Genomic DNA, 20,594 nt, shown 5'->3' with positions numbered 1-20,594 from the left:
TATCAGTTTAAACTAATTTCGCAATCACGCCGCCAGCAAACTAACTCTCACGGCTGTGGGTGGTGTTTGCCTCCACCAGGACAGCCCATGTCTGTCTGCATTCAGAGCCCACGATCTTAAACAGTATTCTCTACAGCCATCTGGGCAGAGATTTTGGCATCAGCTGAGTCTTTTGTGAGACACGTTAAGTTCTTTGTGTGTGAGTGCCCACTAGAGTGTTCAATACATGTTTGATGATTATGGAAAGAAGAGAAGAAAGAAAAGAAGATGAGGAGGAAGGAAGGGGAGAAGGGAGGAAGGAAGAGGGAAAAAGAAGAAAGAAGAAAGAAAGAGAGAAAGAAAGACAGGAAGGGAGGGAGGGAAGGAGAAAGGAAGGGAAGAAAGGAAGAGAGGGTAGTGGAAGAAAGGGAGGGAGAAAGAGTTGGAAGGCTGAGTGAGAGGAAAGGCATAGACCAGGAAGGAAACTAAGGGGATAAATCCCCTCCTTACTGATACTGGTTTCTCTCCAGGTTGTAATCTGTGCCAATCCAAAAGGCACGAAAATCAAGTCAGGATCTATGGGGAAAGCATCCCCACCTTATGACGTGCAGGTAGGCAGCCTCGCCCAGCTGTTGGTGAGGCTTGGTTCGAAGAGGAGAGCAAAATCCACGTCCAGGTTAGCAACACCAGGCTCGGCTGGCAGGGTGGCCTGGCTGTGCGGGCATCAGATACTGTCCTGTGATCTCTCTGCCAGATTGTGGATGATGAGGGCAACATCCTGCCTCCAGGAGCAGAGGGGAATGTTGCTGTCCGTGTCAGACCCGCCAGACCCTTCTGTTTCTTCAATTGCTATTTGGTAAGTGGTGTGGAATGACCATTTTCACAGTAATTGTTGTGTGCCAAGCATCGTGCTCCACACTTTATAAACATCTATTTGTTGAACCCTTGTGATAACGGTGTGAGGTAGATTGGTACTATTACTGATAAGGTGCTATTATTGGTAAGGGTGGTGGTCTAGTGGTTAAGATTCAGCACTCTCACCACCATAGCCTGAGTTCATTTCCCGGTCAGAGAACCATACCCTGTCTGTCGGTTGTCATCCTGTGGCAGCTGTGTGTTGCTGTGATGCTGAAAGCTATGCCACTGGTATTTCAAATACCAGCAGGTTCACCCATGGCGAACAGATTTCAGCAGAGCTTCCAGACTAAGACAGACTAGGAAGAGGAACCTGGCCACCAGCTTCTGAAAAAATTGGCCATGAAAACCCTATGAACAGCAGCAGAGCATTGCCTGATATAGCGCCGGAAGGTGAGAGAATGGCACAGAAAGACTGGGCAGGGTTCCACTCTGTTGTATACAGGGTCCTAGGAGTCAGAATTAACTCCACAGCACTAAAAAATTGATAAGGAAGCTGGAAAGATGAGAAGCTTATCCAATGTCAATCAACTGGTATGTGCAGGACATGGGATTCACACATGGGTGTGTCTGAGAGTGCAAACTTATAATATAAAGGCAACCCCATCATTTTAATGGTGAGAAAATCAAGGTTCAGAGAAGAAAAGGGACTTATCAAAGGTCGAACTGAAATTTCCGGTCAGAGCCTGGTTTTCAGGATTCTTTTTGTTAGTCTTGTGTAAATAGGGGTTTGCTGGCAGGGCTGTGTCCATTAATTCCAACCCAAGTTTCTGCAGTAATCCAGTGATTACCTCTCCCTTATATGCACCTTGGCTGGTGTTGATGACGGGCTTTCTTTTCTCCCAACTCTTCTCTGTAAATTTCTGCTGACGTAGTTCTCAACCCTGGCTGCACATTAGAAACACCTTGGAAGCTTCAAACATTTCTGACACTCAAGCCCCGCCTCAATGAGGTCAACCTTTCTGATGGGGTGGATCAGCTCTCCAGGGGATTCAAATGTGCACCCAAGGTTGAGGACCATGGCTTTACAGGAATTCCATCTGGTGTGTGTATGAAGCCAGCAGTCAGCTACAGTATTGGAAAGAGCCAATAAAAGTCAGTCCATTTGTTTTTTGGAATGTTGTATATGTATTTTAGTGGCTTCTCTGTGACCACAAGAGAAATAGTCTTTCACAGTATTTTATTTAAAGTCACAGAAACTTACAAAACAACATAGTAATTACCCCAAGCAGAGATACTGTTAAAATTTGAAAGTGTTTCCTTCTAATCACTTTCGTAAGCAATAGTAAGTCCTTGAATTTCCAGAAGAATTTATTCATTCATTATTTTTTGAGTGTCTCCTTCGTGTCACTAAGTATACAGCAGTGGACAGGAGACAGTACACTGGTCCTCACAGACTTACATACACAGCCTCTCTGGGTCCGTGATCATCCCATTGAGAGAGTAAAGTAATTTGAAACTTATTTTCTGGATAGGAACCTTCACTTTCTTCAACTTTTTCTTTCCATCACCAACACCAGCAGTTAGTTTTCTTTCTGGGTCATTTTTAACTAAGAAGAAATATAAATCCCTGCATGAGAATCATGGAGCATTTGAACATTAATAGAGAACGTCAGCCCAGAGCTCTCTGTGAGTGATGGGTGGCCAGCAGGACTGACCGGGTAAGCTCACCCTCCCTCATCTGCAAGCATATTTCAAATTCACACTGACCGCCTCAAAGAGCTCAAATTGCACATGTCAATTAAATTAATATGCCCATCTCCATTTTATATCCAGTATAAAGAATATACTTATTTTCCTAGGGAAACAAACTGTCAAATGCACAGATGTTCATAACAGTGTTGTTTATAACAAACGACAAAGGTGGAGGAAAGCTCTACGTTTCTAACAGCAGGAAATTACTTATGTAAATGATATTACAGCATTGCATATAAAAGCAAAAAATGAAAAAGACTAGAGAAAGAAAGAAAAAAGGACTAAAAAGAAAAAGAACTCAAATTTCTAACAACAGGAAATTGTTTAAATAAATAAGATTGATATCGAACCTGAAGTGAGTTCGCTCACCCACTGCGCAGCAAGCCGATCTCTGACACTGGGTGTGGTGAAGAAAGTAGGAATTTTATTTTTGCACAGTGGTGAGCAAGGAGAGAGGGCAGCTAATGCTGAAATCCCAAACAGAAACAATCAAGGGGAAACAGAGCTAAAATAGTAAAAAGAAAAGAAAAGCCTTTATATAACCTTTTTATCAAGAGTAGATTAAAAATTTAGGAAAATTATCCTTTTAAGAAAGAGGAAATCAAGTTTTAATTTTGTACCAGTTTACATTTTACATATAAATTTATTTACCTAATTGGATTTACTTTAATCCTGGACAACTTGACCATACATAAATCTCTTTAGGGCTTTACTTTTGCAAAGCTTTGGTTACTTTTTTACATTCAGAATTTGTCCTAGCACTTTAGGACAAATTTATCTTTTCCAACTCAAGAAACGAAAATATTCCCATTCTTTATATCTTTTTACTGAAAACATATATTTTACTTTTCTTGTATACAGATCTTTTAGAAATACATGTTTTCTCACAGAAAATTTCTCAGCATATATAAAACATGTTTATCAATAAACCTAAGCACTTTTCAGTCTCTTTGATATAAGATACCAAAGGCAGACAAATATATGCTTAGTAGTTAATCTTTAATATTTTATCTTATGTGGAAATGACCTAGATACCCAATAAACTGCTATTATTTAACTTCACTTAATAAAGCTATAAAATTTAAGTTTCCAAAAAGATTTTAGAAGCTGTGTTTTTTTAAAACTTTTTTCCTTTTTCTCCCCAAAGCCCCCCCAGTTCATAGTTGTATATTCTTCGTTGTGGGTCCTTCTAGTTGTGGCATGTGGGACGCTGCCTCAGCGTGGTTTGATGAGCAGTGCCATGTCCGCGCCCAGGATTCGAACCAACGAAACACTGGGTCGCCTGCAGCGGAGCACGTGAACTTAACCACTCGGCCACGGGGCCAGCCCCTAGAAGCTGTTTTTTTAAGTATGCAGACTATAAAACATAATTATTGTACTTAAAACTCTTACTCAGTTTTAACAATTACTCTTAAAAACTTCATGTGACATTACAGCAGTTAACTATTATCCTCAGTTGTTTTGAGTACATATATCATAATATAATTATTATATATATGATTATATATATAATTATTGTTAAAAAGTTTTTCCAAAAACTTTTATCTTTTTACATTTATTTAGTTTACCTGTTATTAACAATTATATTTAGATTGTCTACAAAAACTCCATGAGACATTAAACAAAATTAGCTATTATACTGAGGTATGAGTTTTGCAGATAAATTTTGTAACGGAGATGACATGAGCTCACTTGACTAGTAAACCCAGGCTGTATGTCTGTATTATAGCCAATGCTGATAACTTTGATGACATGTTTATTTTAAATGAAACCAGCAAACTCAAACAGGCTTTCATTCATCAAAGATCACTTTATATCATGTTAAATAACTTTGTCTCTTAGAAGTGTTTGCATATTCATTAAAGACTGCATTCCATCATGAGACATTTTGAATCCTCTTCTGAAACAAGTTTTCAGAATGACCATTACAATTCCAAATTATCTCAGAAGCTTACTTATTTTCACTTGTTCAATTTTAGATCAGGAATTTTGGGGGGGTTCAAGCGAAGCGAAGCTTGCTGGGAAGCCTAGCAAGAGAGGAGACAAAAGCAGCAGATTTGGGTTTGGCTGCTGGCATGTTTAATTATTTAATTATTTTCTCTTAAAGAGGCAGTAAAGTATTTCTAATTGTATTTAGAAGCCTCAAAAAAGATTAAAACAGGCTCCCATGGTTGCAGCTGGCTTTCCCACTTGCATACATCAGTTTGGGTGAAGTGAAATTGGCCCGTTTAAGTATATCAATTTTTACAAAACTTTATCTTAGCTTTGCTAAGACTTATACTTTTAATTATAACTTACATTAGAATTCTATTAACAAGTTTTGGTATTACAATACGGTTCAGGGGAAGCATTCCCAGTTAGACATAACATTTATTCCCGAAGAAATCATCCAGGCAAAGTTGACATAACCGCTTCATATAATATTAGCTTAAATATTTTAATCTCTATAGTCTTATTAATCTTATTAGCCTAACTGTTGCCCCAAACAATTGTTGGTCCGGTTTCTCACTCTGATTTTGCCTCTTGACCTTTTACATTTTTCAAACTGGGGTAAATAGAATAGGTTTGTCTGATGTCCTTTAATGTTGGGGAGCCAATAGCGGGGTCCCTTTCGCCCATCCAACCTTAGGCAGTGTTTTATTAAAACCTTTATTTTAACTTCATTCACATCTGTTCCATTTATCCCATTGGGATGAGTCCTGTGACTCTTCCCTTTCTTATTTTTCTTTGTTAACTTAACATTTCCATTCGCATATGTAAGACTACGAAAAGCTGAGACCCCAAGTTTGATTAAGTTCTTAAGACTAGTCATTATAGTTTCCTCTTAATTTGGCCTTTTCATAGGTACCAATAAAACAGTTGTTTATCATGAGAGCTCTCTAAAAAGTTTCCCAACTTAAGGATCCATTGGTTGGCCATTTTTTTTCTCTCCAGAGTCTAAAGAATATTGTGGCCACGTGGTGTTACAAAAGAAAATCACCCCTCTTTAGACATTGCCTTATAGCTATAGGTCGACCATCAGCCAAAGTTTCTCCCAAGGGGATCTTAGGTGGAATAGATGTGGCACCTCCCATGTTAACACTTTTAAAAGGACAGACAAACAGACAAACAACAACAAATACCAAAGAAGCACACTTTCCCAAAAACCCTCGGCCACAAATGGAAGCCAAAACAAGGACCAAAACCAAAAATCAAAGTGCTTCCAGTCCCAGCTTAGTCCGTGTCCTACACTCGGTGGGCGCCCAACAAATGAAGATCCGCTATGCAGATCTTCCCAAATGAGCAAGGACAAGGGACCTCGGTTGTCCACACCTGGGGGACTTATGAAAATTTGGCTGGGGCGTCGCGGCAACTTCAAAACAAACGGAGCCCAGAGGGCTGCCAAGGTACCCATTATTTCCAGGCGGTCCTGTTGGAAAAGGTTAACACAAAGACAAAAACAAAAACTACCAGCTACTTACAAGAGACGTCTTCCTAAGTCCTAAACCTAGTTTCTTCCAACACCAAAGCAAAAGCGCTGTGGGCCAACAACATCTGGTTAGCAGCCAGTCACTTGGGGCTGTCCCTGAGACAAGGGGTTCAGGCAGCTGCAGGACAGCTTCCAAGAGAGGCCTTTAGCCAGAGGCCGGTGTGCCTCAGGTGAGACATCCACCTGGGACATTGTCTCATCTGGGTCACCAAATTGTTACCAAACCTGACGTAAGTTCACTCACCTGTTGTGCAGCAAGCTGATCTCTGACACTGGGTGTGGTGGAAGAAAGTAGGAATTTTATTTTTGCATAGTGCTGAGCAAGGAGAGAGGGCAGCTAATGCTGAAATTCCAAACTCCCCGAAAAACTAAAAGGAAGTGTTTTTATTTGGGGTTTTAGGTAGGGGAGGGGGAGCATATGGCCTTGCTGGTTGGAGCTTTCCCACCAGCCTGTCTTTGGCCTCGAGACTACTTGCAGAGAGGAGGGAGCCCATGATCTTGCTGGTCAGCAGCTTTCCCACCAGCCTGGATCTCTTTGCGGGGAGGAGATAATCCAGGTGCTTGTCCTTGATGGTGTCTGTCTCCACGGAGGATAGTAGAATCTGGAGCCAGGAAGCCAGAGAGTAAGCAGGGAATGAGCGTTTTGGTTTTAACCCCATATATGCTGGGTTTAATGTGGGGAAACTGATGTTAGGGTCGGTATCAAGATTACAGCCACACAGTGCAATATTATGGAACCATTTAATATGATATTGCATAGGACTTTTATTCTCATGAAGAGACATCTATGATATATTGTTAACTGAATTAAAATTGCATTATAAAACGTGTATACTGTATTCTATATGCATACAAGTATGTATATGCATAAAGTCACATACAGGCAATGAAAAGGTCCTATAAATGAGATCGAATTTCTAGTCTTGGTTATCTAACGGGACTGCTCTTTTGTCATCCTTCATCTTTCTTTTTTTTCTTTTTCTTTTTTTTTTTAATACTTTTTGGTGAGGAAGTTTGGCCCTGAGCTAACATCTGCTGCCAATCTCCCCCCTTCCTTTTTTTTTTCCACCCAAAGCCCAGTACATAGTTGTATATCCTAATTGCAAGTCACTCTAGTTCTTCTATGTGGGATGCCACCACAGCATGGCTTCATGCGTGGTGTGTAGATCCGCGCCCAGGATCGGAACCTGCAAACCACGGGGCTGCCAAAATGGAGAGGGAACACTTAACCACTCGGCCACGAGGCCAGCCCCTCTTTTATTTTTTAAAGTCTGTCTTCTTGGAGAAACAGGCAAAGTGTGACACTTTGTATGTATGTTTGTTTGCATTGGTGAGGAAGACTAGCTGCCAAGCTAAGATCTATGCCAATCTTCCTCTCCATCTTTATTTTCTACTTATTCTATATGAGATTTGTAACTGTATAATACAGAACTAATAAAAATGTTTTTAATGAAATCTATGCAAGCAAAGAGCCCCCAGCATGTATTTTCGTACATAAATTGCACCATACCACAAATTCAGCTTTGTACTATGCACTTTTTTTTATTGAGATCGTATTGGTTTTAACATTGTGCAATTTCAGGTGTACATTATTATGTATCAGTTTCTGTATAGACTGCGTGGTGCTCACCACCAATAGTCTAGTTTCCATCCATCACCACATATATGTGCCCCCTTCGCCCTGTCTACCACCCTCCCCTTCCCCTCTGGTAACCATTGATCTGTTCTCCTTATCCATGCATTTGTTTATCTTCCACATATGAGAAAAGCCATATAGTGTTTGTCCATCTCTGTCTGGCTTATTCTCTTAACATCATACCCTCGAGGTCCATCCATGTTGCTGCAAATGGGACGATTTTGTTCTTTTTTATGGATGAGTAGTATTCCAGTGTGTATATATACCATATCTTTTTTATCCATTCATCAGTTGATAGGCACTTGGGTTACCTCTGCATCTTGCCTATTGTGAGTAATGCTGGAATGAACATAGGGGTGCATAAATCTCTTTGAATTGTTGAGTTCATGTTTTTTGGATATCTAGCAGTGGGATAGCTGGATTGTATGATATTTCTTTTTTCTTTCTTTCTTTCTTTCTTTCTTTCCTTTTTTTTTTTTTTTTTGCTGAGGAAGATTCACCCTGAGCTAACCTCTGTTCCCAATCCTCCTCTTTTTGCTTGAGGAATATTTGACCTGAGCTAATATCTGTGCCAATCTTCCTCTATTTTGTATGTGAGTCACAACCGCAGCCTGGCTGCTGACGAGTGGTGTGGGTGTGCACCTGGGAACCGAACCCAGGCTGCTGAAACGGAGTGCACCAAAATTAACCACTAGGCCATGGGGCCAGCCCCAATATTTCTGTTTTTAATTTCTGAGAGATCTCCATACTATTTTCCATGGTGGCTGCACGAGTTTGCATTCCCACCAGTAGTGTATGACGGTTCTCTTTTCTCCACATCCTCTCCAACATTTGTTATTTTTTTGTCTGGTTAATTATAACCATTATAATGGGTGCAAGGTGAAAAGTGATATCTCATTGTAGTTTTGATTTGCATTTCCCTAATAATTAGTGACGTTGAACATCTTTTCATGTGCCTGTTGGCCATCTGTATATCTTCTTTGGAAAAATGATGTTCATATCCTCTGCCCATTTTTTGATTGGATTGTTTGTTTTTTCTTGTTGAGTGGTATGAGTTCCTTGTATATTTTAAATATTAACCCCTTGTTGGATCTGTGATTTGCAAATATTTTCTCCCAGTTGGGGGGTTGTCTTTTCATTTCGTTCATGGTTTTCTTTGCCTTGCAGAAGCTTTTTAGTCTGATGTAGTCCCATTTTTAAATTTTTTTCTTTTGTCTCCCTTGCCTGAGGAGACATATTCAAAAAGATACTGCTAAGATCAATGTAAAAGAGTATACTGCCTATATTTTCTTCTAGGGCTTGTATGGTTTAATGTCTTACCTTCAGATCTGTGATCCATTTTGAGTTGATTTTTTTTGTATGGTGTAAGATAATGGTCTACTTTCATTCTTTGCGTGTAGCTGTCAAGTTTTCCCAACACCATTTGTTGAAGAGACTTTCCTGTCTCCATTGTATGTTCTTGGCTCCTTTCTTGAAAATTAGCCATGCATGGATGTGTGGTTTTATTTCTGGGCTTTCTATTCTGTTCCATTTATCTGTGTGTCTGTTTTTGCACAAGTACCATGCTGTCTTGGTTACTATAGCTTTGTAGTGTATTTTGTATGTTTTGAAGTCAGGGATTGTGATGCCTGCAGCTTTGTTCTTTTTTCTCAGGATTGCTTTGGCTGTTTGGGGTCATTTGTTGTTCCACGTAAATTTTTGGATTCTTTGTTCTATTTCCATGAAGAATGTAATTGGTATTCATATTGAGATTGCATTGAATGTTTAGATTGCTTTAGGTAATATGGACATTTTAACTATGTTTATTCTTCCAATCCAAGAGCATGGAATATATTTCCATTTCTTTAGGTCTTCTTTGATTTCTTTCAATAATGTTTTATAGTTTTCAGTGTATAGGTCTTTCACCACTTTGGTTAAATTTGTTCCTAGATATGTTATTCTTTTTGTTGCCATTTTAAATGGGATTGTATTCTTGACTTCTCTTTCTGCTAGTTCATTATTATTATGTTGAAATGCAACTGATTTTTGTAAGTTGATTTTGTACCCTGCAACTTTGCTGTAGTTGTTGATTATTTCTAGTAGTTTTATGGTGGAATTTTTAAGGTTTTCTATTTACATAATCCTGTCATCCACGAACAGGGAGAGTTTTACTTCTTCCTTTCTAATTTGGATACCTTTCACTTCTTTTTCTTGCCTAATTGCTCTGGCTAAAACCTCCAGTATTATCTTGAATAGCAGTGGTGAGTGTGGACACTCTTGTCTTGATCTTGTTCTCAGAGGGATGATTTTCAGTTTTTCATCATTAAGTATGTTGGCTGTGGGTTTGTCATATATGGCCTTTATTATGTTGAGGTACTTCCCTTCTATACTCATTTCATTGAGAGTTTTTATCATAAATGGATGTTGGATCTTGTCAAATGTTTTCTCTGTGTCTAATGAGATGACCTTGCCATTTGTATTCCTCATTGTGTTAATGTGGTGTATCACATTGATTGGTTTGCAGATGTTGAACCATCCCTGCATCCCTGGTATAAGTCCAACTTCATCATGGTGTATGATCCTTTTAATGTATTGCTGTATTCAATTTGCTAATATTTTGTTGAGGATTTTTGCATCTATGTTCATCAGCAATATTGGCGTTTAATTTTCCTTCTTTTTTGTTATTCTTGTCTGGTTTTGGTATCAGGGTGATGTTGGCCTCATAGAATGAGTTAGGAAGTGTTCCATCTTCTTCCGTTTTTGGAATAGCTTGAGAGGGAGAGGTATTAAATCTTTTTTGAATGTTTGGTAGAATTCTCCAGAGAAGCCATCTGGTTCTGGACTTTTGTTCTTTGGGAAGTTTTTGATTACCGTTTCAATCTCTTTACTTGTGATTGGTCTATTCAGAGTCTCTATTTCTTCTTGATTCAGTTTGGGAAGGTGTGTGAGTCTAAGAATTTATCCATTTCTTCTAGGTTGTCCAATTTGTTGGCATATAGTTTTGCATAGTATTCTTTTATAATCCTTTGTATTTCTGTGGTATCCATTGTAATTTCTCCTCTTTCATTTTTAATTTTATTTATTTGAGCCTTCTCTCTTTTTTTCTTAATGAGTCTGGCTAAGGGTTTATCAATTTTGTTTATCTTTTCAAAGAACCAGCTTTTAGTTTCATTGACCCTTTGTATTTTTTTTTCAGTCTCTATTTCACTTATTTCTGCTCTAATTTTTATTATTTCCCTTCCTCTGCTGTCTTTGGGCTTTGTTTGTTCCTCTTTTTCTACTTCTGTTAGGTATAGTTTGAGATGACTTATTTGAGAATTTTCTTGTTTGTTGAGGTGGTTCTGTATTGCTATAAATTTCCCTCTTAGTACTGCTTTTGCGGCATCCCATAAGAGTTGGTATGTTGTATTTTCATTTTAATTTGTCTCCAGCTATTTTTTTTATTTCTCCTTTGATTTCTTCATTGATTCTATGGTTGTTCAGCAACATGTTTTTAAACTCCATATATTTATGACTTTCCCAGCTTTTTTCTTATAGTTGATTTCTAGTTTCATAGCATTGTGGTCAGAAAACACACTTGATATGATTTCAACCTTCTTAAATTTATCGAGGCTTGCCTTATTTCCCAACATATGATCTATCTTTGAGGATGTTCCATGTGAACTTGAGAAGAATGGGTATTCTGCTGTTTGGGGCTGGAATGTTCTCTATATATCTATTAAGTGCATCTAGTCTAGTGTTTCATTTAAGGCCACTGTTTCCTTGTTGACTTTCTCTCTGAATGATTTATCCATTGATGTAAGTGAGATGTTGAGCTCCCTTATTATTATTATGTTGCTGTCAGTTTATCCATTTAGGTCTGATAATAGTTGCATTATATACTTTGGTGCTCCTGTGTTAGGTCCGTATATATTCAGAAGTGTTATGTCCTCTTGGTGGAATGTCCCTATTATCATTATATACTGCCCCTCTTTGTCTCTCATTGTCTTTTTTATCTTGAAGTTTGCTTTGTCTGATATAAGTATAATTACACCCACTTTATTTTGTTGCCATTTGCTTGGAGTATCATCTTCCATCCCTTCACTCTGAGCCTATATTTGTCTTCAGAACTGAGGTGTGTCTCCTGGAGGCAGCATATTATTGGATCTTGTTTTTTAACCCATTTAGCCACTCTGTGTCTTTTGATTGGAGAATTCAATCCATTTACATTTAGAGTGATTATTAATATAGGAGGGCTTTTGTCTCTTGTTTTCTGGTTGTTCTATATTTCCATTGTTTCTTTTCCCTTATATTTCTGACTGCCATTTCAGTTTGGTGGTTTTCTGTGATGATTTTATGGTTTTCTTTTTATTTATGATTTGTGGCTATGCTCTGATTTTTTGTTTAGTGGTTACCATGTAGTTGATATAAAAGATCTCATAGATGAGATGGCCCATTTTCGATAGCCTCTTATCTCCTAAGCAGGTTCCATCCCTTTTGTCTTACCCTACTAAGCATTGCTATCACAAATTATTCTTTCTTGTGTTGTGAGTTTGTGACTAAATTGAAGTGTTTATAGTTATTTTTTGTGCTTTCCTTCCCTTTATGTTTTATCCCCAAAGCCCTCATTTATCTCCCAAAGCCCCCTGGTACATAGTTGTACATTTTTAGTTGTGGGTCCTTCTAGTTGTGGTGTGTGGGACGCAGCCTCAGCATGGCCCAGTGAGTGGTGCCATGTCCATGCCCAGGATTTGAACCAGTGGAACCCCAGGCCACTGAAGCAGAGTGCATGAACTCAACCACTCAGCCATGGGGCCAGCCCCAGAATTTCTTCATTTTAAAAAAAATCTTAGTTCTCGCTCCTCCTCCACCTGAAGCATTTCTATATTTCTATCCTCTAATAGACTAATTCTGTCCTCTATAATGTCAGCTCTATTTTTTTTTTTTGTTTCTAGATTATTTTTAATCTTATTAGTTGTGTTCTTCATATCAAAATTTCTGCATAGTTTATTTAAGGGCTTCAATATTTTTGGTGAAGTATTTCTTCTGCTCATCAATTTTATTCCTGAGCTCATTGAACTGTCTTTCTGAATTTTCTTGTAACTTATTGAGTTTCTTTATGACAACTGTTTTGAATTCTCTGTCTGTCATTTAGATTGTAATCTTCTGTGACTTCAGGATTGGTTTCTGGAGACTTGTCATTTTCCTTTGGCTCTGCAGTGTTACTGTAGTTATTCATGGTGTTTGATGAATTAATCCTCTGCCAGCACATTTGTGATTGTATCAGGTCACAGATTCCACCTGCCATCACTGGTTGGTGGGGCGGGGTGGGCAAGAGCTGTGTTTTCTAATCTCACCCTGGCTGCTGATTGTTGTGTTGGTAGCACCACTCTGCATTTGTGCAGACTGGCCACAGCTGCTCAGCAGGTCATGCTTCCATGGGAGAGGCTTCTGCACTCGGTGAGGCTGGTGGCTGTCATGCAGGTGGGGCTGCTGCACTAGGCAGGGGACTGGCCAAGCTGCTTTGCTAGGTGGGAGGGTCACTTTCTTTCACTCAAGCTGGTGCTGTACTCACAAGATGGTTCAACTGAGCTGCCGTGCATGGTGGGTGGGGCACCTTACTTGGGGCTGAGTTGCTGCCTCTTGGTAGGGAATTTCCCATAGGCTGGACCGCTTTGGTAGGTGGGTGCTCCTGTGGGTTGGGCTAGCACTCTGAAAGCATTCATGCCTATAGGCTTGGCTGCCCCTGCCTCCACTTACAGTCGTGGCAGTGTGAGGATCCACTACCTGGATCACTGCCACTGGGGAAGGGGAGGGGCCCACTCATCTAGTTCCACTGCTTCCTGGGGGCCCAGTCCACCCGCCCTCAGGTATACGGCTGCATGGATCTCTCTGGTTTCCTGTTGTGTTGTGTAGGGAATCTTCTGTTGGTTGATGAATGTCCATTTAGTTGTAACTTAGAGGAGAGAGACAAAGGGAACAACTCACCCTGCCATGATGCTGATGTCACTCTCCTAGAACTCTATACTATATACTTTTAAAAATTAAGTTGTGTCATAAGCCATTTTTGTGGCATTCAGTGTTTTGGGAAATTTTCCTTCTCTATGGAAGCTTAATGTTCCTCCAATTTTTGGTGAATGTGATAATTATGCTTTCCCTCCTGTGGGTGTTGGCTCTGCCGGGGGTGCGTTGAATCCATTCCCCTGTGCCTGGCCTCACGATATGCACCATTACCCTGAGAAAGTTAATCCCTCTGTCCATGGTCTTCTTCTCTAGAATGCTGCTCATATGTGAAGGTAGATTACTCTCACCAAGATGTCTTTTTTCCCCAAGAGTTCTTTTTTTGTTTGTTTGTTTATAACTATACCTGCCATACATATGTATTGTGTGAATAAGTCACTTTATTTATTTATCCATTCTCCCATGTATGGTCATTTGGCTTGTTTTCAGACATTTACTGGAAAACTGTGCTGCTGTAAACACATTTGTCCATGTCTCTGGTACATGCCTGCTAAAGTTGATATTCGGAATATATGTAGGTGTGGAATTGTTAGATCATGGGATGTGGGGATGTTCAACTTTACAAAAAAGTGTTTAATTTTGCAAAAGTGATTGTACCAATTTACATTCCCATGAGAATCCTAAAGGCAGGTCACCAGGGTCTCCAGATACTTATGATCCCATTCACCACCAGTAGGAGTGTAACGGCTTGGCCCTTTTGGTAAAATAACTTGATATTTGGGACTATAAAACTGGTCATATCCTTTGGCTCAAGAACTCCATCTTTAGGAATAACTACAAAGAAAAGAACTCAAAATGCAAGAAAATATTCGGCACACAAAGATGTTCACTGCAGCATTGTCTATAACTGAAAAACGCAGGAGAAACTCAGAATTGAAGAAATGTTCAGTAAAGTGTGTAGATTGACAGTCTACTAGATGTAAAATGTTAGCTGATGATATTCTTTGTTTCCATTTCCCTGGTTACTGGTGAAGTTGAATATCTCTTCATAAGTTTATTAGCCACTTATATTTTCTGTTTTTGAAATGCCTGTGCATGCCTTTTACCAACTTTTATTGTTTGTTTTCTAATTGATTTATAAGAGTTCTTAATATATTCTTAATACTGATCTTATTTTGTTGTATCAGTTGCAAACATCTTCTCCCAGCTTGTAGCTTATCTTTTCACTTCTTTTAAGGCATTTTTGTTAGACAGAAGTTTTCATTTTTCATGTAGTCAAATCAGTAAGTTTTTTCTTTTATGGTTAGCAATTTTAGTGTCTTATTTACTAGGTCATTTTCTACCCTGAGGTAGGAAATATATATTCACTTACATTTTCTTCCAATAGTTTTAAAGTTTTGCTTTGGACATGTAAGTTTTTAACCATCCATGGTTGATTTATGTATGGTGTGAGAGAGGGATATATTTTATTTTTTCCACGTGGATAGCCAGTTTGTTGAACAACGTTCCTTTCCCCAATGATCTGTCAAGTCAACTTGGTCAGATATAAAAGTTGGGTATATCCATAGATAGGTAAGTTTTGGCAGTTTCTTCTACTTAATTGTCACTTGTTTTATTCCTGTGCTGATACCAGAGAGCCTGTCTACAACAACACTCTCATAAGTCTTGATATCTAGTAAAGCAGGTCTCTCCTTTTTCTCAACTTCTGTTTTCCCTATTCTTGGCCCTCTGCTCTTTCATATACATTTAGAATCAACTTGTCAAGTTCTATGGAAAATGTTTGTTAGCGTTTTAATTGGAGTTGCACTAAGTCTATAGTTCCATTTTGGGAGAATTAACATCTTTATGACATTGAGTCTTACTATCTTTCCATTTATTTATATCTTCTCTAATGCTCTGTGGAGTTTTAAGTTTTCTGTGTCCATTTCTTACAGATTTTGTGGTAGACTTATTTTTAACTATTGATAGCTTAGCTTTTTTTCTTTTGTCTCAGAATGCATTTTTCAAGTTGAGGCATAATTTACATACAATAAAATGAACCTGTGTTAAAGGCACAGGTCAATGGGTTTGGCAAATGTGTACACCTGTGTAACCACCACCGCAAACAAAATATAGAACATTTTTATCACCCCAGAATGTTCCTTGTGTCCCTTTGCAGCCAATCCTCAAGCACCAGGAAATTTCTAAATTATTTGCTGTCACTATAGAGTAATTTTGCCTTTTTCTTCAAGAAAAGAACCTCATATAAATGGAATAATGAAGTATTAAATTGTATGTGTTTGGTTTCTTTTACTCAGCATAATGTTTTTGAGATCCGTCTGTGCTGTTGCATTTATCAGTAGTTTATTTCTTTTTCTCACTGAGTGGTAGCTTTTTCTCAAATCTTTGAGAATCAGAGTTTAACTTTTTTTCCGTCTTTCCTCTACTCGTGATTTTTGGCCAGCCCCTCACTTTCTACCTTCAGCGATTCCTGATTGCAGAGAATCAGTGTGTTTTTTATCCTAAAAACTGAGCCTTGTGCCCTCCCTCCTACATTCAACTAGGCTTCCTAGGACCCTTCTAAGGATGGTAGTGGGTGGCCATCCTGAATCATTTCCTCACAGCTTCCTTCCAATTAAAAGAGGGAAACCCCACAAATTCACAGGTCCTTGTCCAGTGGGGAATTCTGGCCAGCTTGGGCTCTGGAGACAGCTGGACTTCCTGTTGACGTGTCCGCAACTTCCTGCATGGGTTGCTCAGGCCATAGCCAGCCTGAGTGGCTGTGCCCAGATGGTCTTTCATGGGCTCTCTTTGTCTTTCAGGACAATCCTGAGAAGACGGCCGCATCAGAACAAGGGGACTTTTACATCACGGGGGACCGAGCCCGCATGGACAAGGATGGTTACTTTTGGTTCATGGGAAGAAATGATGATGTGATCAATTCTGCAAGGTCAAGCTGTGTGCTCTTTTCTTCTCCCTTTGAAGCTTCATGGGGGAGGGGAGGTCACATGGAAGAGTCTGTTTTTCTTTTCCAGCTACCGGATCGGGCCCGTCGAAGTGGAAAGTGCCCTTGCCGAGCACCCAGCTGTCCTGGAGTCTGCTGTGGTCAGCAGCCCAGACCCCATCAGAGGAGAGGTAACCAGTCCAGTCAAGAACATTGCCTCCTGGTTCTGTGCCTATTAGCACCCGGAAGAAGAAGCTGGAAGGCCCAGATTCCCTCATATCTTTCCCCTATTCAGCTACCATAAAGTCTGAAATGCCACCATCAGACACACATTCCTTTTGGTTGAGCATTTTCCTCATGTCTTTAGAGATATAAATACTCTCTAGAGGGACACCAGGGGAAGATATCAACACTTTGGTGTCAACTGGAGACAGAACTGGGTCCAAAAGAGGCTGACTGTTGGGTGGGAGATCTTAGTGGTAGGTGCAGGCTTTTCATCTATCCTGTCCCATAAAAAGTCCCTTTGCATTTGCCGATGAGGACATAGCACGTGCACCAGGAATGGCTGCTGGTGGCTCTAACCTGGGGGGACCAGCCAGCTTGAGGGGTGACAGAATAAGTGTCCAAAGTGACCTTGATCTATCGGAAAGATGGGCCAAATTTGATAAACTAGGCTTTCTCAGGAGAAATGCGAATTCCTTCCCAGGGGCCCCAGAGGAATAGAGAGAATGGGAGGAATAAGCTCATAAGCAGACTTATGTACTTTTCACTGGCTGTAAATCCAACATAATCCCAAAGTTTTATGTAGTTACTTTATGAAAGTTGATGCAACATCAAGCTGCATTCTCAGAAGCATCAGGGCCGGAGGAGTGATTCTCGAAGTCTGGGCCCTGGACTGCTTGCAGCTGCATCACCTGCGGCTCTTATGAAGAAGCAGATTTCTAGACCTCAAGTCAGACTTGCTGAATCAGAGTGACTGGGGATGCAGCCCAAAGAAGCTTCATTTTGACTAGAAGCCCCTAGCCAAGTGATTCTGATGCCCACTAAAATTTGAGGCCACTAATGCAGAGTGAGGGAGGTGAGAATCCCATCTATATTCTGGAGAAATGACACCTGGAAAAGTATGCCTAGTTCTGCATGCTGAGAATTAACTGGGGCTGTGACAAATGGCTGTGTGCCCAAAGTTAATCCATGCAAAGCATTCAGAACAGAACCTGGCACACAGGACCTGCTCAATAAATGTTTGGTAGTTTTTAGTAGTGAGAGAAAGCCCTTCCTAAAAACAAGATCTGCCTGAATATGAAATGGTAATGAGATGCCCACTTTTGGAAGTATGCAAGGACAGTGAATCACCGCTTAACAGGATGTTGTTGGTAGAGCTGTATGCTGGTATGAATAAACAACCTTCTGGCCTTTGAACTCTTCCGTTCCTACCAGAAACCATGTCCTGTTCTGCCTGAGTTTGGGACTCTTCCTCTTCCTTGGCAGGAGGCAGCCTGCAAGAAACACATGGGCAGAGAAAGCCAAGGTGCAGAATGTCCTCAGGAGGCCTGCAATAGACGCTGTGCTGCAAAATGTTTACTGATTGCAAACGCTCACACGTGCAGTCTCAGAAAGACCCACCTCCCCTTGAAAGCGCTCTGCATTGTTCCCCAATCCTCCCTGTCCAAACCTACACCTAGCTACCTTCCCAGTCAGGAAAACCTGGACATAATGGGCCCTAAGGAGTATGTGAGGCTTCTCTCTCCAAAGTATTTGCATCTTCAGCAAAGCATGTTGGCTCCTAACGGTGTCATTTCAGGTATGGGGAGTACTTTGGGAAATAGGTAGGAGTCGGAAATCCTTCCACAAAAGCCAATGCTCCTGACAGTTGATCCTGGAAAGGGAGGCAACAGAAAAAAGTTAGTGTCGTCCATTTCACTGGCTAAGCCCAGGGAATTGGTAGAAATTTCTGGTTGGGCTGGTAAAAGGGAGCACTTGCTCACGAGGCTGGGTTAAGGAGAAAAGAGTTGTCCTACAGGCCTGATTGTTTTCTTGGCAGGTGGTAAAGGCATTTATAGTCCTTTCTCCAGCCTACTCCTCGCATGACCCCGAAGAACTAACCCGGGAACTCCAGGAACACGTGAAAAGGGTGACCGCTCCGTACAAGTACCCCAGGAAGGTAAATATCTGGGGGTTCTAAGACATGACGGGCAGAGAATTGAGGGGGCACACGCTACCCGGGCTCCCACTCAGGGCTCAGCACTGGGGAGACAAAGGCACAAACAGGCCCAGCCGCTGCTTCAGCCTTTTCTCCCTGTTGGTCACGAGGCTCTCCCCAAGGACATCTTGTTCCTACTCTAAGAAGTGACTGTAGATCAGATCCTGGGGTTGTGCTGAACCACTGTTAGAAAGATCGCATGCTCCAGGCTCTGGCTGTTTTGATTGTTGCCATTTGGAGAAAACCGTGAATCACAGAGGCTTTCTGATGGAGTGGCTGAGGGTAATGACTCTTTCAGGACAAAAGTCCTTCCGGGAAATGATGATTTCAAAGTGTTTTTGTTTTTGTCTTATGGTCACTAGGTGGCCTTTGTTTCAGAACTGCCAAAGACAGTTTCTGGAAAGATCCAAAGGAGTAAACTGAGAAGCCAAGAGTGGAAGAAATGAGATGCAACCCCAGAAAGTTCCCACAGGCCTCTGAAGCTTCTAAGAGGAATTGGTGGATCAGTGGTTAGTCCCCACTTGGAGCATCATTCCTTCAACCCTATGGCCTCAAAGGCTCTCGGCTTCCAAATGGACATCTCCAGAATCACTGGATGACCCTGGAAGAGAAGAAGAGCATCACTGCTCCAGAGCACATGGCCACTGCCCAGTCTAGCAAATGTTTGGTGGCTCGACTTCCCCCTCTGTCTGGAGGCATCTTCAACAGCTGCCCGCTGGTCTTACTTCCTAGGAGCTTGCAGCTGGCCCTCCGAGGGACAGGTCACCATAGCGTCAGAGCACTTGTGATCTCATTCACTGCCAGTGGGAGCATAACCACTTGACCCTTTTGATAAAGCCATTTGGTAATCACATCCAGGGCCATAAACATTGGTCACACACTTAAGCTCAGAAATTTCATCTTTGGGAATCACTACAAAAGGAAGGGTTCAAAAGATGTTTACTGTAGCATTTTTTACAACCGTAGGGGAAAAAAAGGAAAAAATTCCATGTCTAAACAATAGGGTAATAAGTAACTAAATTGTAGTAGATTAACTCAACCTATTATGTGGCGATCAAAATATGCCTTGGGGAAAACTTAAGCTATCTTACTTTTAAATTGGAATAAAAATAACATATGAATACTGGAGAGTCACAGCTTTGAAAAATAAAGGAAAGACTGCAGAAGGAAAAATGACGGGAAGGAAGTATGCTGAGATGTTAATAGTAATTTTCCTGGATATAGAAAATAATGGATGATAGTGTTTTCCTTTCCTGTGCATTTCTCTATTTTCCAAGTTTTCTCAGTGATTCTATATAACTATTTTAATGAAAAAACTATTTTAAAGAAACAGTCTCCCCAAACCACACTCTGCCTCATGTCTGGTTCTTCCTCCACACCCTAAGACATCCTCCCCAAATGCGAGTGTATTACGTCTTACCCAGGAAAGACATGAGGACCTGAAGCCACGGCCCAGGCCCAGAAACAGAAAGGAGTGACTCCGGGCAGCTGAGACCAGCCAGGCGGAGAAGACACAGATGGAAACTCAGAGTGAGCACAGCGTTGCTTACCCGCCCCCTGCACCTCCATTCACGCACCGGTCATTATTTGTTCAGCACCCACTTGGCGCTGGGCTCTGGGGATAGAACGATAAGGAAAAGCCAACCCAGCCCTCCCTGCCTCAGCCAGCTGGGGCTGCCAACCAAAGTCCCACACACTCGGGGCCTTAACAGCAGGGATTTATTTCCTTGTTCTGGACTTGGCTGGAAGTCCAAGATCGAGGTGTTGGCAGGACTGGTTCCATTCTGAGGCTTCTCCCTGGTTTGTAGATGGCTGTCTTCTCCTGTGTCATCACGTGGCCTGTCCTCTGTGCGTGCCT

The 20,594-nt window shown here is 40.8% G+C and overlaps 1 protein-coding gene across 3 annotated transcripts in view; it reads left to right on the top strand.

Moving 5' to 3' along the window:
- LOC139040209 (acyl-coenzyme A synthetase ACSM5, mitochondrial) overlaps positions 1–20,082 on the top strand; it is a 35,965-nt gene extending 15,883 nt beyond the window's left edge. For 2 of the 3 annotated variants that reach the window (XM_070484816.1, XM_070484817.1), the window contains 6 exons: positions 510–590; positions 734–835; positions 16,415–16,542; positions 16,628–16,727; positions 18,578–18,697; positions 19,099–20,082. In XM_070484816.1, coding sequence (XP_070340917.1) covers positions 510–590; positions 734–835; positions 16,415–16,542; positions 16,628–16,727; positions 18,578–18,697; positions 19,099–19,182 — 615 coding nt within the window. In that variant the 3' untranslated portion in view covers positions 19,183–20,082. Of the gene's footprint in view, positions 1–509; positions 836–1,141; positions 1,288–16,414; positions 16,543–16,627; positions 16,728–18,577; positions 18,698–19,098 lie in introns of those variants that run through there. The other variant, XR_011494272.1, reaches the window with a different exon arrangement.
- The last annotated feature ends 512 nt before the right edge of the window (positions 20,083–20,594 follow it).

Source organism: Equus asinus, chromosome 14 (assembly GCF_041296235.1).
Source record: "Equus asinus isolate D_3611 breed Donkey chromosome 14, EquAss-T2T_v2, whole genome shotgun sequence".
Taxonomy (NCBI): domain Eukaryota; kingdom Metazoa; phylum Chordata; class Mammalia; order Perissodactyla; family Equidae; genus Equus; species Equus asinus.
Note: the sequence above shows the minus strand (reverse complement) of the source record. Positions and strands in the feature narration are given on the sequence as shown.